This window comes from Odontesthes bonariensis, chromosome 6, assembly GCF_027942865.1.
Source record: "Odontesthes bonariensis isolate fOdoBon6 chromosome 6, fOdoBon6.hap1, whole genome shotgun sequence".
Taxonomy (NCBI): domain Eukaryota; kingdom Metazoa; phylum Chordata; class Actinopteri; order Atheriniformes; family Atherinopsidae; genus Odontesthes; species Odontesthes bonariensis.
In genome coordinates this window covers 22,657,897-22,677,806 of record NC_134511.1, presented here as the reverse complement: position 1 = coordinate 22,677,806, position 19,910 = coordinate 22,657,897, and the positions used below count along the sequence as shown (strand labels likewise).

At 42.4% G+C, this 19,910-nt stretch overlaps 1 protein-coding gene across 3 annotated transcripts in view; it reads left to right on the top strand.

Annotated features, from left to right (window-relative positions):
• The window catches only part of emid1 (EMI domain containing 1), a 57,406-nt gene that overhangs the window by 35,004 nt on the left and 2,492 nt on the right, over positions 1-19,910 (top strand). Inside the window, exons 5-16 of one of the 3 annotated variants that reach the window (XM_075467970.1) lie at positions 7,187-7,276; positions 7,368-7,429; positions 7,526-7,652; positions 9,926-9,970; positions 10,068-10,175; positions 12,207-12,305; positions 15,839-15,928; positions 16,313-16,365; positions 16,485-16,547; positions 17,183-17,227; positions 17,449-17,493; positions 19,370-19,460. In XM_075467970.1, the coding sequence (XP_075324085.1) occupies positions 7,187-7,276; positions 7,368-7,429; positions 7,526-7,652; positions 9,926-9,970; positions 10,068-10,175; positions 12,207-12,305; positions 15,839-15,928; positions 16,313-16,365; positions 16,485-16,547; positions 17,183-17,227; positions 17,449-17,493; positions 19,370-19,460 (918 nt within the window). Of the gene's footprint in view, positions 1-7,186; positions 7,277-7,367; positions 7,430-7,519; positions 7,653-9,925; positions 9,971-10,067; positions 10,176-12,206; positions 12,306-15,838; positions 15,929-16,312; positions 16,366-16,484; positions 16,548-17,182; positions 17,228-17,448; positions 17,494-19,106; positions 19,192-19,369; positions 19,461-19,910 lie in introns of all 3 variants that reach the window. The other 2 variants (XM_075467968.1, XM_075467969.1) reach the window with 2 other exon arrangements.

The window sequence follows — 19,910 nt, the reverse complement described above, 5'->3', positions numbered from 1 at the left end:
CTCCAGGTGGCCCATTGTAATAGCAGTGGCCTTCTCAAGTGGAAATGGTGTTACTTATTTACATGTATGTTATATAAGCAGAGGTCAGCGTGCTACAGCGAATCTTAAAAGTATGCTAGTTAGCCTAAAATATTACTGAAAAAAGCCAACAGTAAAATTAAAAGTGGCTAACAATATTCATAGTCAATAAAATACATTATATCTTTCGTACATGCTTACTGAAGGTTGGATAACAGACTTTGAAACTCCTCCAGAAACTACAGGGTGCACACGTCAACCCTCAAATGAAGTAACCAGACTAGATGTAGTTAATTATTCTCACCCTTGGTAGGAAGTGATGGAAGGGGCTGGTGTTGGAGTGAGTGTGTACAGCCCTGCGCTGTTCTGACTGATGAGGTGAGATGTGTGTGCGCACGAGGCGAGAGCCTCTCTGACCCTGCACACTCTCAACTCGGGGTCCTGGAGGCTCCTGTGTGGTTTTGTTTGCAGCAGGTCTTTGCAACACCTCACCCAGACTTATATATAAAAAAAAAAAAGTGCAGATGTAGACTGGCTGCTTCAGTTAACTTTATGTTTTTCAGCTCAAACAGCCGGAAAATGAGGATTCAGACTCGCTCAGGTTGACTTCTCCTCTGGGGTCAATTATGTCTGACCAGTTGATGTAGCAAGGCAGCACTTCCTCCTCACCTGTAACTACAGTTTAACTTCTCTGGTCTGAAGGTTGCTCTGCTCTCAGGGCTCGAGGTGTACGGGCACAGTGCTAGTTTAAGGTAAGGAAATAATGAAGTGTGTCCTTCCATTTAAGCCAATCACCTAATAAAAGAAAACTGATATCCTGGGAAAGCACAGTAAACACCGGGGTTCAGAAGCAGGCTTGCAGCTGGGCCAGATGACCAAATTGAGACCTGCCAGCTGTATAAGAGGCAAAAGCTGTTGGTGCATCAATGCATTTTAATACCGGCTGAGACTGTTTTGAGCCAATCATCAATGAAAAGTGTTGCTCTTAGTGCAGCAGGCCATGAATGAGATGCCTAATCCATCTTTTTCAACAGGACTAATTAAAATTCCTCAAATCTGGGGGGTCACTGATACACAAAAGAGTCATTTTGAAGCACAGTGGTTTATGTGGCACTCATCTACTGAAATAATGCACCTAAATGTTAAGATACTGTGTATAATAATCGACACGATGACAGAGACTCACCATCTCAGTTCATGTCATAGATTTTCTGGGAAGAACATTAATTAAATCCTTAAGGTCTACACCACATACAGCTTTAGTTTGAGATGTGAGTGCATGAGTGCAAACATCAATTAAACCTGAGAACATACTTGCCTTTTGAAAGTAGAGAGCTTTTTTGTCAAACAGTCAAAGTAAGAAAACCTTGGTCAGCACCTATTGAATAAAACCAGGGAATTAAATTTTACAGTCAGTGGAAAGTACAAAATATCATTATATAATAATATTTTTTTGATTAAAAGAAAGTTTCAAGAAATTAAAGATGTAAAAGTTCAGTCAAAATAGCTCAAAAAATGTTTTTTTTTTAGGTTCAAAGCTATATTTTAGAAGATCTGTGGCAAAGAGAATTTTTATGCAGACTCAAATAACTTTTAGATATGATGAAACTGAATTAATAGTAATACTCAACAGAAACTAAAACTTGGTCGCAATAAAGTAAAAGTCTTGAGAAGATATGAATTATTAATGAATTAAGATTATGTTTGAATTTTACTATTTTGATTACCACGAAGCATTCAGCAGATGCTGTTTCATCTGCAAGTTTTTCTTCGCCTTCAGTGGTTGTTTAGTGTGAATTTCACCCCAGGCTGGTGGGAAATGAACTGGGGCTTGGGAGGGCTTCAAAGGCACAAAACTTGAAAAACCCAAAAATAAATAAGTACACGCAATTCCATGAAGTTGATCGAAGTTTTCCACTTTTATTTCTAAAGGTGAATTCACAATTTCACACAAAATTTCATTGTGAAGGTTTAGTTTAGAAGGCATGGAATGACATTCGTGTCCAGAAAGGATTGTGGATCTATGACATCATGGACATTAGCAGATCTGTTTAGCCAGGTTAATGTTGGTGTGCAACCTTGAAAAGTATTTTAAAACATTAAGAAATGATCTTGAGACAGAAGTCGTGCTCTTCGCTTAGGGAATGAAAATTTTGTCACAGGCTGAACACAGTTTATGTTGTGCTCCTCTTCTACTTATCAGCTTGATGAGGAGTTTGGATTTTGTGGCTGCCGCATAGTTTAAACTCACAACACGTAAACAACCCTGTTTTCCCCCCCATTTTTGTATTTTCACCTGCAATAAATATCATTTGTCTGAAACTTTTTTTTTTCCTCTAAATGTGGGAACTAGTCTCTTTTGGTTTAAAAATAGACAAAAGAAACTGCTCACTCAGCAAACATATGCTCTGATTAGGCACCCTGCTCGGCTTGGCTCGTTTCTAGCAGTACAGTGTTCGCTTTGTATGTGTGTGTGTGTTTGTCTGAAGGCAGCAGGAGCAGACTTTAGTCTATCCGGTGAAGACAGAGACAAACGCTATCCCCTGCCTGGCTGTCAGCAGCTGGTCACTAATGATGCTGCAGCGCTGAGCTCAGCTAATTGACCCGACAGAGATGGATCAGGACTTTGCACTCTGCTGTGTCTGCTCGCTGTGCTCAGTTTGTGTGTGTGTGTGTGCGTTTTGATGTTTGCGTTCACAGCTGCTGCCAGACTGTTCTGTTATCGCCCGAAGAAGTCCAAACTTTGAGACAACACAGCTCAACTCTGGAAAAATAAAAGTACACAGACACCGTCATTTGCAGATTGTGGAACTGAACGACAAAGGTTTCACTCGTGAATTCATAACTCTCGTTAAGGCCTGCCTGTCATGCTGCACAAGCAGAGAACAAATAAGCGTAGGTGGATGAGGAGCTTCAAGGATCAGTGCAGCTGAGTGAGGCGCCTGAGTTTAAGGACCAACTGGACTCTTGAATTTAAGATTATTATCATAGGATTTCAATGAAACAAATGACCTTGACCTATTTACTGACCTATTGCTTGATTGTCCACACAGGTTCCGACTAACGCAGAAATAATAGCCAGCACAGGAGCACGTGGGCAGCCCTCTCAGATCGTAGACGTGCAGCAGCATTCCCCTTTGTTGTGCGTTTGGCTCCAACTCCGGTGATACCCACAGAGTGTCAAGTGGGTTTTCAGGCCGATGATGACGGCTTTGTAACGAAGCTGCTGCAGCAGAATATAATGCAAGTTATTGGAACTTTACTGAAATAACAACCAAAAATGTTGCATTGATTCGAGTGCGGTCAGCTTAGATGAAGTGCTTCTCTCTTTAGCCCTGTTCACGCTTGGCATAAGTGTGTTTCTGCTGTTGGCCTACAAAGCAGTCTGTTACCACAGCCAGTTATTGTTCACTGTCCTTCTGTTGCACTGCAGCTTCTCATTTTGTGTCAAACTCCTTTGACCGTTTTGTTATTTAAAGTTATAGGGAAACTTGTGTTCACCTGAGACTTACTTGTCTACATGTGTGGCCTGGCAGACTAATTTCTAAAGCCTTTTCAAACACTGCTTAAAAAAAACCCACTTACACCCTCTAACATCTGTCTTTGTCAAATGACTCTGGAGTAGTCGCAGGTTTTTATCTGTTTCATTACCAGTTGGCATTTATGGGACAACAACACCCAAGTGCACGCACTAATTTGCACTGGGGATGCGGTGGGGCTGCAAAAGCAGGCCCAGCTTGCTTTTTCTTTAAAGAAACATACTGGCAACCATTATGTCCCGTGCCGAGGCAAGAAAAACTCCCGGACAAAAAAGAGATAGGATTGATCAATTCTATCTGTCTGCTGGCAGCTTAGTCTGTCCACACAGTTGTCCACAAAATAATAAACTCTCAGAGAGTCTTGATTATCAGAATCTGTGGTCCAAGACAACTGTAGAATACCCTCAGAGCACCGAGGGTAAACACATAGCCACAGGCAGTGGCAAAGGATGTAATCAACTTGTTTTAGCAGGTGTAGCCACGTTTGAAAAATCAATTGAAACTGTACCACTTTTGATGTAAAAAAAATGGCTGTAGCATCCAACTCTTTTTGATGTCTTTTGGATGTCTTTAGAGGTTCATATTGATCACCTAATGAATCTAAAAGGGATATCCATCAACATTCTATTTTTTTATTACCCTTTTTTAGTAGGCTTCTCGTCAGAGTCCAGTCCTGACCTTCTCCTGCTGCCACAAAATTCCTCCATACAGCCAGTATGAAGGAACAGGGCTGTTTGGGATACTGGTTCAAATGTAGATACAAAGAAGAAGGCGATGATCTCTGTGCCAGCTTCAATTAAACCTGGGTTTTAAGGGATTTCTACATCACTACATTCTGTCTTCATTTACAATTAACACTAAAATTGGTTGGACACAGGGTTGTGCATATTGAGTTGTTGACCTTGGGCAAAACGATAACTCTCTCGCGGTGACTTATACCCATATATTGCTTTGCCAATGTTGTTGCACCAGCAGGAGCAAAGGTCTTTCTGTGAGGTGTTAGTAAACAAATTACTGAGCTACGTGAGTGTGTGCACTGATGTCAGCACAGCCTCCAGCCTGCTGAACTCTCTACAGGGGTATCTCTCTAAGAGCTCTGACTCAGTCACTTGATTAGAGCGCAGTCCAACATGGGGGTGAATAGGTCAGGCACATTATCTTACTTCTTTAGCCCTCCCCCCAACCCCACTGGGACAATTAGCGCACTGAGATCAAACAATGAATAGAGTGCGATGATGTTATTATTGGCTGATAGAGTGATGGATCACACTTTAATCATCCCAGTCATCCTCTGTCTGCATGCACACATAACGCAGTCCATGCAGTTCACCGATACTGTCACCGGAGACGCAGAAGAAAAGAGCCGTCTTTGAGGGTTTTTAGATCTGCTGTTGCAAGACAGAGGCAAAGTGTGTGAGAGGTGTGTGTGGGAGGCAGCAGTTCTTGAGCCAAAGCCGGCTTAATGCCTCATACAAAAGCTCGAGTGTGGGTGAGGGGATCTTGAATATTCTTTGCTTCAGAGGGAGACGAGGTGCTGTTGGGAGGAGCAAGGGCTTGGTTTCCTATGCAGAGCCCCCTTTGTAATTTGAATGCAGCCATCTATACGATGCAAGCGCTGCTGGAAAAGTCTGTGGCATATGCTCGTACACGTTCATGCGTACACACCTCTCTTTGTCTCCGCAGACTCAAGTACAGTGCAGACAAGTGAAGAGCTGACTGAAGTGTGTGCTCTCCTCATCCCTGTGCAAGGCTTAAATTGCTTTTGAAGCATGTAAGAGAGGACCTGCAGAGCTCATGCCATAACATTTCAGTCAGGTTGTACATGGTTTAAATCTATCTACACATGTAATCCTCTGAGAAATAACCAGAACCCCAAACAGTGAAATCATGAGCGCAGAGGTTGAGGAAGGGGAAATAATTGGAGCGGTCTCAATTTACCCTAAAATGTATGATGTGTGTTTTTTTTCAAAGCCCTCTTGTGCCCTCTCTCCTTCCCCTCTTAGAGGTAATCACTCATCTTACAATGTTTTTGTATCTTATGTTCCGAAATGTTTATTTTTCTATGTGACATTAAGCTCTCCACTTTCCTTCTCTAGTTCTGTAGTGATGATGACATCCGATGTTTAAAGGAAGTTAAGCTGTTGGAGAGTAGCAGAGCTCTCCCGCCCCAGCTCTGCGCTGCAGGTGCTATTTCACGGCTTCTTGTAGTGTAGCACTTGATGCAGCCGCGGCTGCTGGCCACGAACGGGAAAGACATGCTTCTTGGTGTCTAATGAGGTGCTGAACCCACTTTTATTTGTGCGGAGAGCACCTGGGCCAACCAGAGCCAGACAACAGAGTCAGTCCAGCAGTTTCCACAAAAGTCTTCCCATTCAAAACATCCCACACTCCCACACTTCATAAAATGAAGGAAAGACTAAACGTAAGCTGAGACTGCCCATTCTCTTCACACAAGAAAGCTATTGTCTGTCTTTACACGCCTCTCTCCAAAGCCTTGCAAATTTGAACTCCATGAAAAAACAAGAGAGAGGGAAAGCAACTTGGCAAAGCAACAGCAGGCATGCTGTTTGTCTCTTGGAAATGTGACACAGACAAAAGCTGCACCCATCACTGCTGATTTCCACCTCACTCTTCCTTGCACACAGCTGATATTTGGCCAGCTCTCTCTGCTTCTGAATGAGGGGCTTACCTGGACGATAGAAACAGCACGCAGAAAAACATCTTGAAACAAACGCTGTCTTTAACCTTCACATCAGTGGAGGGATGACGGTTCATTAAACACGTGACGATGCTCGGGCACTGGCAGCTTTTTAGTGTTTGATCAGAAATCGGATCAGTTTAGAATCAGAAAGAAGCATTTCTCTCTTTTCCTTGAAACCAGCCGATCCTCCGTCTGCTGAAATAAAGAACTGGTTAATCAACTAATCCTTTCACCGCTAATGTCATCATCATTCAATCCAGAGGATCACATTAAATTGTTTGCAAGGATCATCTTGGGAAAGTGGAGCTGAGAGTCCCACTATTTGATTTCTGTCTTGCGTTCAGGAATCATAAACTCTAAAAAATTGTGAATTTTGCTGATGTGATTCCACACAGTGGATAGTAAAACATTTGACTAAAAGCGTTAAGTTCAATATTTTGGCAGTCACTGTCTCGGTATTTGTCAGAATGGAAACTGCGAACAAGCAGTGGATTTGACTGAAAATCATGGCCTGCTCATCAATGCTGTCCTGCCCTAAGAAGATTTTTCAAAATAGCTTTTGTTGTCATCTATTTTATTCAGGATGACACCATACTTAATAAAATGAACATTGTGCTCAATTGAATTAGATCAGAATAAGGAATTAAGACCACAAACTCATTTCCCCAAAGACTTCTACGCGACTTCATTTTGCGACCGCTGGCGTCGCCCCCTGCTGGCATTACGATAGACCACAGGGTCAGGGCCCATCTTTTTTAGCCTCACATTTCGGACAGGAGGCTATGTCGACCTTTTATTAACAGTTCACGAGGAAAATAGAAACGTTCAGATCTAATGAGGATGTTTTTGAGCGCAAGAATTCCCATCGACATCAAATCCAAACCACATAACTGACTTTTTTGGTTTCCTGCTTTATCTTTTGTTACAGATGCAGGGAACCAGCTTGTAGCTCAAGAGGCTGTGAGGAAACCCTCCACACTACGGCGCCCACCTGCACGCACAGGAGAGTCGATCTCAAGTAAGTGACTGTGAACTTGTTACCACCTTAACTTGACAACAAAATCCCAGAGGTCTTATGATGCCGAAGAAAGCCGTTCTCTGTTTTCTAGATTGTCTCAACTGCAGTCAAATTACAGCTCTGAGTGGTCGCTTGAACTCACTGGAGACGAAGGTGAAGGCTTCAGATTAATAACACGTCTTACTTAAGTAATACATATGTTGTGATACCTGCCTGCACTTGTTTCACGTTTTCCTGCATTAGGTGCAGTTGCTCACAGCACCGGCCACCATATCCCATCGCCACCTTCAGAGCAAAGGAGGAACAGCTGTCGAGGCCTCGTCGTTGATGGGGTCTGTGCCCGCTCAGGGAGCCCCTGGTGAGCAGGGACCTGCAGGTAACCATATCACGCCAAAGTACCTTAATACATATTAAGCTTAAACGGTAAATGATTGAATTTCCAATAATTGGAGTCCACGGTTTTGGAATTTGATTAGCGAGTTAAAAATAACCTCTTGCAGTTTTTCCTGCCCACTACCTGCTCACCTCTGCTCATATCCTATTTCCTGCTCTGCACACACATTCATTTCCTCTCACAAAAAGCAAGAGACTAGTTGTCTGCGCCGCTCACTCTCAGCTCCCTGCGACCGTGCGGAAGCACGAGTCCCTCTCCTTTCCTGGAGGGGAGCCCAGCGCTGGCTTCAAATCAAAACAGGCAGTGTACTGACCCTGATACAAAACGTGTTTAGCCCCATTATAAACACAATCTGAAGGAATTTTATGCGATTGAAGAGTCAATCAAAATAACGTCATGGTGTAACTTTTAATCAGTATAAAATGAGGCAATGCCAGCGAAACTGCTGCTGGATCCAAAGCCACACCCTAAATGCACTGATTCTTTACTCCTTTTGCAACAGAGACGTGAACATTTTTCCCTGTTTGGAGCAATTATTTTTATTGTTTTATGTTTGGGAAGCAGAAAACGTCAACTTTTTTTTTTTTTGTCCCCATGCCAGATCATTCTCCACTGCAAACACATCACTGTGGAATGTGGGGGGAAGGTTTTTTTTTAAACATTTTATGTATTAGCACATAAATAAGAAGTCATGTGGTTCTTACCAGGTCTTAAAATCAGTTCAACTCAACCTCAGATGAAAAACAATGTTAGACTGTGTCATTATTCATTTAACAAAAACTGAGTCGAAACACAGACAAACTGTGGGAAAAACTAATGGAGGTTTGCAGGTGTTTGTTTCCACAGCCTCTTGAGGTTCAAACCAATCATTTTCCATCAGATTGAGGTGTGGACTTTTAGACCAAGCCATTGCAACACCTTAATGTTTTTTTGTTTCTCAGTCGATCTGTTTGCTGTGCTTGAGATCATTGTCCCATTATGACCAAACGTCTCCACGTTGGTCTCGTCTGTTCAAAGAACATCGTTCCAGAAATCTTTTGGTTGGTTCAGAAGCAACTTTGCAAACGAAGTTATGCTGCCATGTTCTTCTCTCTTTTTTCTTTTTTTCTTTTTTTCTTTTTACCTGACAACCCCTCTAAACAAGTCATACTTGTTCAGTCTTTTTTTCTTATTGTACTGTGAGGATTGGCAACTGTACTTTCCACTTGTGAATAATTTCTCGCTGTAGGATGACGGACTCCAAATTGTTTGGAAGTGGCCTTATAACCCTTCCCAGATTGATGGGCAGCAACAACCTGCTGTTGCTCAATCAGTCAAGCGCATCTGACCAGCAGCATCTTGCTACTTACCCTCTTGATTCATAAGGAAGCAGTAAAGCGTGTTCAGTTTTGCACACACTGCTTCTGCATTTTGTTCAATTAATAATGACAATATAATATTTAAGATATTACTGTCCATCTGAAGTTGTACTTATCTAATTAGAGGATGTTTGTGGCCTATCTGGTGAGCCAACTAATTATAATAAGAGCTGTATGTCCTGATACATTAAACTTTAGGAGTAAAAGGAGGTGTTCTTTCTCTTTACCATGACTGTATGCCTGAGTATGGAGGACATGCTGAAGGTAGAAAAAGTTCTTTGCCACTTCCATTCGTAGATAAGAGACATTGTCATTTCATCGAGCAGATAAACTTTGTCTTTAGGTACTTTAAGGACCTTCCTTAATGGCACTCTCACAATAAAGTGAATCTCTGCAAAAAAGATGAAGCAAAGTAAAAAATCACATTTGTCGTGTTTTTTTTTTTTTTTTACTTTCTTTTCTGCATAAAAAGACATTGAGAGTAATATTGCATGTTCTAATGTGGGCTACAAGTGGGTCTTTGGTCTCCTAAGTCATGAACTGATGCTGCTTTAATTTACATAATGTGAGGATATTCTTCAGATTTTACAGTATATCATTCAACCAGTCTTGTGTTTTCAGAAAGTCTTTGGCACAAGGCGTGGCTCCCGTGGAAGTCAAAGAAGGTGTTGCTTTTCTTCAGCTGACACAAATGTTTATGATTATGGAAGTGTAATGAAATAGAACCAAACGTGAAGACAATAATAACAGCACTTTTTCCTCTCTTACTTGGACAGAGATGCAACTCATCACAGAACAGATCTTACTCAACCTCCTCTCCAGGTGGTTTGAGTTCAGATTTTTTTTCACAGATATAATAAACTTTACAATTAAAGCATCTCTCTGTTTTGATTTCAGGTCCTCAGGGTGAGAAGGGGGGAGATGGGCTTCCTGGCAGAGATGGTAAGTTGTAATTGTTGCCTTTCAGATGATGTCAAGCCATTTAAGATATAAAGCAGTCGGGGTTTCATGATTACTCGGGACTGTTTCTTACTCCTAGGTAAGCCAGGGTCTCGAGGACTGCCAGGTCCCAGCGGGCCTCAGGGCGAGGCAGGGGCAAGGGGTCCATCCGGAGCTCCTGGATCAAAGGGATCCCCAGGACCATCAGGTAATAGTGGACCTAAGATAAAGACATCCTCTGTCTGTTGTTTGCAGGCAGCTGTGAGATTAGATAATCACATGAACCTTGTCCCTTCAAAAATGTTGATAAAGTTTGTCAATAAGCATGTAAAGGGCACTGCAGGGCGTTTGCTGACTTGTCTGACCACTTACGTTGATAGTTGTCAATAGAAAAAGACGTTTGAAACGTATACTGTTGATCAAAGAGCTGTGGACACAACAACGGAGAAATCAGAGACATCTGACTTGGGATGTTCGGCTCCAGAGTGTTTATCTTTCACTGAAACCTCTGGGTCAGCTCGCTGGTGCATTCCAGCGGCCTTTGAGGTCTGCTGGTTATTCACTGGAATTTGGGCATTTTGTTGGTTTGCATTTTAAATCACCAGTTTCTAAAAGTACTGTTTTGTGGGCATCGGATCCTTTTGTTATTTTTGTAGTCTTTATGTATGAATATTTATGGAAACTCCACAACGTGTCCTGCTTTTTATGATCATCAGCCAGAACAGAAACCAAATCATAAATCTCCTCACTGCACTCAGAGCTCATTTGTTATGTAGAAATAATAAATGATCCGTTTGAACAAAGTAAATCCACCAACAGCTACAACGTGAATCATAAATAAAGTAAATGCTGGTACGAATGTGTCACAACATCTGCTCTCGCTATATGCTGTTATTCTTCTGCTCTGGATCACGAAGGGAGTGCCTCTCCTTTCAGCCTAACATATAAACCCTGCCTGCTGCAGAGTAAAGACGAGATTTAGAGCGAAACCTGAACTACAAACCCACTTTGTGAAAAGCGCCATGTGACTTCAATCTGAAAGAAGCATGAGCTATACGTATACAAATCCCAGGTCCTTATGATTTCCATATGCCTGCGGTGTTATTGTTTTTTCTATCTCCATTACTTCATAAGTATCCAAAGGCAGAGCAGTGTTTTTCCTATTGTGGCGATTTTTTTTTTTCAACATAAAGAGAAAGATAAACACAGGATTGGAATGTGTTCAGTGACATGCAAAATTTACTCAAATATGGGGGAAAAGGGAACTTTGAATTGCAAATATACACTCAGATTTTTGTCACAGCATCCCCCACCGGCTCCAGGGAACCATTATCATGCATACAAAAAAACTGTTTTCTCTAATAGGTTGTGTAAACTCTGAAGAGCCACTTGGACTGATAAGATGAACCACTGTGCAGCGGATGATAGTTCACAAGCTCCATAAAAGCAACTGAAACTCTTCACCAATGCTTATTGAAAACAGGCCACTAGGTGTCAAATCTAAGCTGTAATAACATCATATTGCCGTGCAGTAATTAGTGAACTGCCATTGTCAGTTGCATCAGTGCATAAACGGAAAGGTGGTGAGGGTCCGTTTGACAGAGGGCGAGAGGTGGTGTTCAGCGAGCAGTATTACTTCAATGAGGTCAGATGTTGTCGTGATGCTTTTTCCATCTTGAAATTAATGGCTGAAGGAGGTGGAGGAACACTTTCAAGGAGCGACCCATATGGAGGTGTTACAGGCTGTTATTTTTACATACACGTGTATTAATAACTGGTGGCATGCATGCAGACTGTTTAATTAACTATGAACCTTGCACCAGTAACACTTTGCAGAGTTTAACTCTGTTTATTTGAGTTTCTTTATGTCACTGAGCAAGTTTCCAGCACTGGACCTTTAATGATCCTCCTTCTATTAATTACAGAGTAAGAAAGTCATTTAGTTCACACACACACACCCGCCCCAGTTCAGTCCCTGATTTTTTTTTTCTACATGTTTGCATGCACAGAAACAGTATAAAGGTGCACACGCTCAGCTCAAGCAGACACTATCCTGCTGTATTAACACTTTATCTAATCTTTTCCTTGTCTGGTCTTTGTCCCAGATTATCACCCTCAGTCATTCATCGGTCGGCCATGTGCTGTGCCTCCCTGCAAGAAAGTTTAAGATCAAATTCTGCCGTGACGCACACCATGTCTGTCACCACGGTGATTTGTCATCTTTGTCCCTTCCTCTCAGGCCCCCGTGGTCCACCAGGACTCCTGGGAGAGAGAGGTCTACCGGGACCACCAGGGCCTCCGGGCCCCCCATCGCCAGCCATTTCCCACATCCCAGAAAGTAAGACCCAGAACAACAAATACTGTTTTTTATAATCTCCATGACACAGATACTACAAAGAATGGTTTGACTGAACCTCGAAATCGCACATAAATGAAAATAAGAATCACCACCACCAGCCAAAGGAAACATGTATGTCCACTGATGGTACAGTTCCTCTGCCACAGAGTCTTAGGTAGTTCCTGTAACTGTTGAAGCAAGTATCCCTTCTTTCTTTTATATTTGCAATGCTGGACCTGAGAAAGACTACAGTTTTTTGTTTGATAGGTACTCTTACAGCACAAGGCGAATTATATCTGGTCTTATCCATACGGTGATTGGTCCAGATGGTCTAAGTGTAGATTTCTTGGTTGAACACATGACTGCAGCCGCAGCATTCACCATTACAAAGTCTCTGTGTACGCAACATAAAGTTGAGCTGTGTAAACGACAGCTGTTAATATTGATCTTAAAAGATGAACCAAAACCTAGAGTAATGGAACAACTCTGAATTTCCTTGGAGCCTGCATGCAACCTTGAAAGTACATTTTGATTTTGACCTCTGCAAACAAAACTCCTGGTGAGATGTAGTTTTTAGAGGAGCTCACCACCAAAACCGAGCTGTTTGTGTGTCATACCAATCACTTCTATTAACGCTTTGAGCTGCTGGTTTCAAACAACATGAAGCATTTGTTCCGTTTCAACTGGGAATTCACCATTTTAAAGTTCTCAGTGTAAAAAATCCAGTTGAAATGCCCCACAAGTCAGACGTCTGACTCAGTAAGTCAGAGGAATATGACCGAGGAATATGGTTGACCAGTGCATAAAGGTGGTCAAATCAAATATGTTTTAGCTCTTCTTCCAAGATCTCTATCTGAATATTTTGCTCCAGTGTTTGTATAAGCAAAATATCATACATTGGTATGAACTCATCTAACTAACAGCTGCTAATTTGTGAGTGAACAATCCCCGCTGATTGAACATGATCACCATGAGAGTGACACCATTCTCAGCTCCAACATCTGATTTTTGAGTTAACAAAACATACTGTGAGGGACGGCTACAGATGTGGTTAGCTCGCCTTTTTCTTACCCAACACCCCCCAGTATGTGTTTTTTTTTCATTAGCTGTGTTTACATTGACCCTAATAATCCACTCATAATCAGAATGAAAGCCCACTCATCCGACCACTTTAATCAAAGCCTTGGAGTATTAAAAAGAATGTGCCGATGATTTCCTCAAGTTTTGATCAAGTTTTTGAGGTGTGGCGTAACATGTAAGCGAGCCACAAGACTACAACCATGTAAATGATTAATATAAACATTTCTTTTTATCTGGAATTAATATGCTGTCACTTCCTGGGGCTTAAGACTTCTCCATTTCAGTGCATAATTTCACCAAGGACCCCAGTCTCTCTCACCAGTCTTTAGCCTCTAATATACTCATTCCTGGTCTTTAGCAGGCAAATAGTCATCAAGCAAGATGACTTGTGTGAGCTGTGAAGGTTCTCCTGCACTCTATTTATGTTAAAAGTTGCAGGAGAAATGTGTGATACTGGTTTCACTGAAATGGGATTTCTTTCCGTTGGTGGGTTTTTAGAAATTAGATAACTGCCAAGGTGCTGCTAAGAAACTCTCCCAGCTTATTTTCATTAAACTCTCCTTGGAGTCAAAAAAATCCCAAGAGTGAGTGCATCCGTGTCGGGCTGCCACTTCACCACCTCCTCCTCATTTGAAAGTGGTCTTTCTGTGAGCCAGTCCAGACAATTTGACCCCATGTCCAAACAAAATCAGCTTTGCTTGTGCACAGCTTTCTTTGGCGTGGCGACGCAACTTTTGCAGTCTTCAAGCTTGACACTTCAATTTTTTTTACAGAGGACACAAAAAGAGTATGAAACAAGATGGCGTGAATGTTTTAATTGCTCCGTGCTAGTTATTCTCTCTCGGGCAAAAGAGAGCAGAGTCAAGGGGTGTTAAATGGATGCAGAGACAGTGAGATTGACACAGACTTCACATGCTGGGATGAGAACCTGTCCACCACTGATGTCACTCAACAACTTCCAGATGTAGGCTGCTCAGACAGCTGAGTGAGGGGGGCTGTGAGAGACAGATGGGGGCCTTCACCAACTCTTTCAAGGTCAACACATGGGCGGGTTTTATACATGAATTCAGTGGTAAAACAAAGTATGCAGCACGCAGATTTGTAAGCCCCGGGTTCCCGTGTGGAGAGAGCTGCGAGGACGCTGGGGTTGGCATGATGATTTCCAAGAGTGTGGGCCATTTCTTTCACATCAAAGTAACAGTGGGGAATATAAGCGGTGAGTGGGTGGGGGGTTTCTGTACTGCGCTTCCTTTGGAAAACACTGGCTTATTTGGCTTCTACATGTGCATCGGGATGTTGGAATTCCCATCCACAGGACAGGAGAAGGTGCCTGAACCAGCAGCCGAGAACATTAAAGATTAACGATGGCAACCGTGTGACAATATTTTAGTGTTTGTTGGTATTAAGACACAGATCCCTTTGTTTTCTGTGTAGAAAGTAAATGCTTGTCCAGAGACAGAGTCACAGAAAGCCACCCTGACTTGGATGTCACCTCGGGTCCTGATCTGTCAGTGGTGTGCAATGATCTACCAGCTGGAGGATGTTTAGAATTGTCAGACGTCCTCCTCATCTTCCTCCTCCACGTTGTATCTCTAATGTCTCATGCTGTGATCATATCTGTGTTTCCTGTCAGGATAAAATGACCCAACAGCCACACACTTCCTGTAGCACACAGGCATTCACCACCCTCTTCCTCCTGTCCTTGCTTTTTGGACGCACGTAGTTGTTTCTGAGTCCAGTTAGCATTTCACAGAACATATAAAAAGTTTTTAAAACATGATATTACATAATATTAACTGGAGTGTTCAACTTGAATCTACTGATGCTTTGGATTGCATTTTAGTCTAGTTTAGTCTGCCGAAGTCGATAAAAGAAATGTGACTGTTTGTTGGGAAATACTGCCCTCTAGTGGTCTTGCTAAGTGAAAGTCGAACATGGAAATTCTGCTTTGTAGCTCCTTACTGGAGTGTATCAGGTATACTTATTTATCCTAAAAAACTAACCAAACGCTGCACACTGAAAGTCGTGTTATATTTTGCACATATTATAGCTTTTTCATCAAACTTGGCACATTTAAATGGAAACGTTGGACTTAATCCTATGAATGTCACCAAAACACCATTTGACATGCATGCACTACTGCACACCTGCAGTACAGGTCAGTTACTACAAAGTGAGTCACATAAAGCCTTCACGTCATGGCAGTTTGATTTGGATTTACTTTGAAACATGTAAATAAAAGAAAGTTTAAATCTCTAAACTAAAAATCAACCAGACTGCTTATAAAATTGAATATACATAACCTAAGAACAGACACTTTTTACAGAAGTTCAAACCATGCCGTATGAAGGTTTGGCTGATAATTATCATCCCAGACTAAGCTTACTTTTTCCACTTTAGCCAGGAGAGGGATTTTTGTATCCAGTTAAACACACATTTTGTTTCAACTCCAGATCGTGGAAAAGACCCCTTCTTCTCCAACACTTTCCATGACTCAAGAGGTCTGCCCGTTCCAGGACCTCAGGGTCCTCCCGGGCCTATTGGTGAGTGTTTACTGTTTGCAGGATGTTTATGTTGTGGCTGGGAAACATCTGTCCACACGCTCAAACATTCTAATATTGAAAATGCTTTTACATACAAAGCTCTTACAAATTATATGCATTTTATTCAACTTTCTCAGTCAGTCTTAGCTTGTTCTCTCATCCTAGTCACTGTTTTTCTTCTGCCAAACGGTTGTATGTTCTTCTTTTTTTTCTGCTTCCATGTACACAAAGGTGACCAAACACAAACATCCCTGAAATTACTTTTAAAGGGACTTTAGACCCAATGCTGTTAAAGACACAAATACGTGCAGGCACTGTCATATGTCAGGTGGAGCTCGGGGCTCTTCACAAGGCAGAACTAATGACTCTCCATCTACCACACAGGCCCTTCAGGTCTCAGAGGCCCCGTAGGGCCTCCTGGCCCCCAAGGACAGAATGTGAGTGTGCTCACAACATTGCGGCGCACTGCACTCACTCACTGAAGTCAGCGCTGTCAGATTTGTTGCTGCAAGAATGCATCTTTGTCATTTTGAATTTCCTTTCTGACCCTTCGCAGGGGAAGCCTGGAGCTCCTGGAGCACTGGGCCCTGTGGGGCCAAAGGGAGAACGTGGGGAGAGAGTGAGTACACCCAGTTTAGATTGCCTTCGTTCATCACTCTGTCAAGGCGAGAACCTTACCAGAGGTAGCTGTATGTCTCGCTACAAGATTAAAAAAAAAACAAAACAAAACAAAAAAAACACCCGGACAAATTCAATGCGAGTTGGAGCGCCATTCAAAGAAAAACCCATAGAATTTAAGAAGTAAGAAACAGGGCTATCATATCATACAGCACAGAACAGTATGACTGGCATAACTTTCATTGGAATAACTTGTCCGTATTTCCATTCAGTAGAATTGGAAAATGATATACAGAAACACATGACCATATCCTGACGTGGATCACATCCTACTGACGCGTCAGGCCTTTAACTGAGGGAAAAGACAGCTGATGATTTTGTATTATTTTGTATTTTTCCAGAAGAAAAAGAGCTGAGAGAAGGAGTCATCTTGTTTATTGCCTTATGAACCAAAAACAATCTGCTCCAGTTGATCAGGCTTTCAAGTACTTTCCATAAAACCGGTCACTCTTCATGAGACTGAGAGAACTACTGCATCAATGAATAAGTCAGCTGCTTCAGTGCCTTCTGGTGTGTTAAGTTTAAGTAAGTTTTCTTCATGTAACAACTCTCTGACACGCGCCTTTGGTTTTTCAGGGTCCTTTAGGTTACTCAGGAGAGAGGGGCTTCAGAGGGGATCCGGTAAGCCACCTCTACATAAACATCAACATATGTCATATCTGGTTATGTTACTGTAAACCATGCTCACCAGCAGCACCACAAAGCACACTGACCAGCGACAACACAATCGCTGAGAGAGGAAGCCCCTGCTTTGGCTGTAAACTGCTGCAAAGCAGTTTAACAGCTATGTTAACATGTTATTAACGCCATAACATGCCACACTTATCAATGTCTCTTTGCAGGGAGCACCAGGTCCCAAAGGAGAGCCAGGAGAGAAGGGCTTGCCGGTAAGAGAGTAGTTGTTGGTACAGTAGTTGACATGGTGAGGCATAGCCTGCGCAGGGAGACCCTCCCTTTAGACCAAAGATTTTAGAGACTCCTTTATTGAGCAATGAATGTTTCCTGTGTCTAACTCTTGATTTTCTTTTACCTCCTTCTCATTTTACAAGATCAATCTAAATGTAAGATATTTTCATTTCAGTCATCACATCTTTAAATTGCAATGAATCCGTTCTAAATTCCGTGTGACCATGACCAACATTTAAGGTTATGGTTATGATCTTCTTACAATCATTGTGTGTGTGTGTGGCTGCAATTGGCCACCGACTCTTGTGTCCAGCTGCACCTCTTTTTTCTCTCAAGCCCACACCTTCGTACCTGTCGACAAACCATATGATGTCGGGTTTTATTTGTTGCTGTGTATGTTCGAGTATGTACGATTAGTGTTTAATCTGTCTAATTTTGTGTGCCGGTGTGTTTTTGTGTTGGTCCTCGGGGTGTGCTCCGGACTGCTGTCCCCTGTTACGACACTGTCCTCTTGACCCTAAAGCTGTCTGACTCCCTCTGCAAGCTACTGTCTCCATGGCTACCCTTCACGGTCACCTTTTCAGCATCTGACTTTTGGCATATACATGTAATGTAACAAAAAAAAGAACAGGTCCGACTGATGCAAATTCTTAATTTGACCTCTGATCAATTTGTCTGATTTTCCAAACTCTGAAATGTTTCAACCAACCACAAAGAAAACATGTGGGATGTATATGCCAAATCACTCCATTATGTGTCAGTGGTGGGTCCTGTTGGGTTTAGAGTTGTTGTGCTCTGATGTGAGTGGAGTGGATACAGCTATCCTCCTTTCTGCCACGATGCAGCCTTGCATGACAAGCACCACACTGCATAAACCTTTTTTTATTATTTTTTTTCCTTCCATCGAGCCACGCTGCTATAGTTACTTTGCCTTCTTTTTTCAAACACGAAGCATGTCCTTGGTTTGCTTTATTCATCAGCACATTTCTCAGAAATAATCACTCACCTGGCCGTCCAAGGTTTCCTTCATGCCTCTCCGCATGCCTTTTTTCCAAGATCACCATCCTTCCAGCTGTGTCTCTCTGCTTTATGTCTCTTGTTCCACTTCTTCTTGTTTGCTTTGGTACGTCTCATGAGGACGCTACCTTGTCCTTTAACAAAAGACAGATTAGATGCCAGTCCATGCTGGCTTCACTGTCAGATTGGTAACTTTTGTGTCCGCAGCGCTAAGAATGAACACTGTGGAGCTGAAAATACTCGCCTTGCTACATAGAGAATCCAGATGGCATGATGATGTCTGTATACTGGGAGAGTGTGATCCAACTGTGTTATGCTGCCAGTTTGACGCTGGTCTGTAGTGTGCATGTTGATGTTGCCCAGCCCGGCATGGCAGAGAATGACATCATATAAGCAGCATGTTCAGAGAATGAGGGAGATGCAGAGAAATACGGGGAATGGAAATTGTGCTGGGCAGATATGTGGACTGTTTTAACCTTCTAACTGCTGAACTGTATTGAGACAAAATGACTTGCATCTTGGCGAGCAGTCCTTCAGCTTGTGCTCTTTACCTTGACGGCTGTATCTATCTTCACAGGGGGACGGAATACATCAGATCAGAGAGGCGCTGAAGATCTTAGCCGAGAGGGTTTTAATCCTTGAGACTATGATCGGTATTCATGGTGAGTAGGAGGCCTGAGGAAGGGTCAGCTTTAGGCGGGGGTCACAGCTGAGGGGGGCTCATACTGCCACAGTACCTCACTGCCGAGACAGGGGGTGGGAACAGTCGCGAGCAGCCCCAGGACTCGGGCTGATGCTTCCACACCCTCACACAGTCCCCCTGTCACTACTCTCTGATAGGACATTAGCTTGCAGATGTTCCACGACTTGCAGGCAGACCTTGAGCTTCTGGCTCGCAGGGTGACACTGCTGGAGGCTATCATCTGGCCAGGTAACGCTGAGACACCCACAGTCCTGCCGGCCCTCACTTATGTCATTCATATCTAGGAAGGGTTCGATCAAGCGTTACAAGCACCATAATAACCAGTTGTTACTGAACTATCAAAAGTCTTATCGAGTCACTGACATTTTTCCTTTTAGAAATGTATGTTTTGCATGAACTGTTTTGCTTTGGAGAATCTTTTGATGTCAGCACAGATATTAAAATCAAATGTTTTTGTCAACCAACCTGCTATGACAGATGAGAGTCCTGGATGCTTTGATACTCTTAGTTTCTTTATATCTTTTTAATATCTGCTTTTTTTGTGTGTACCTATTGATTTTAAGGGGTACTTCTAAGCACCGTTTAGGACAGAGTAACATTTGAACATTGAGTGATTACTTATACTTTTCTCAACGCTGGTCTTTAATGTTCTACTGAGGCATAATTCAATCAAAGCCT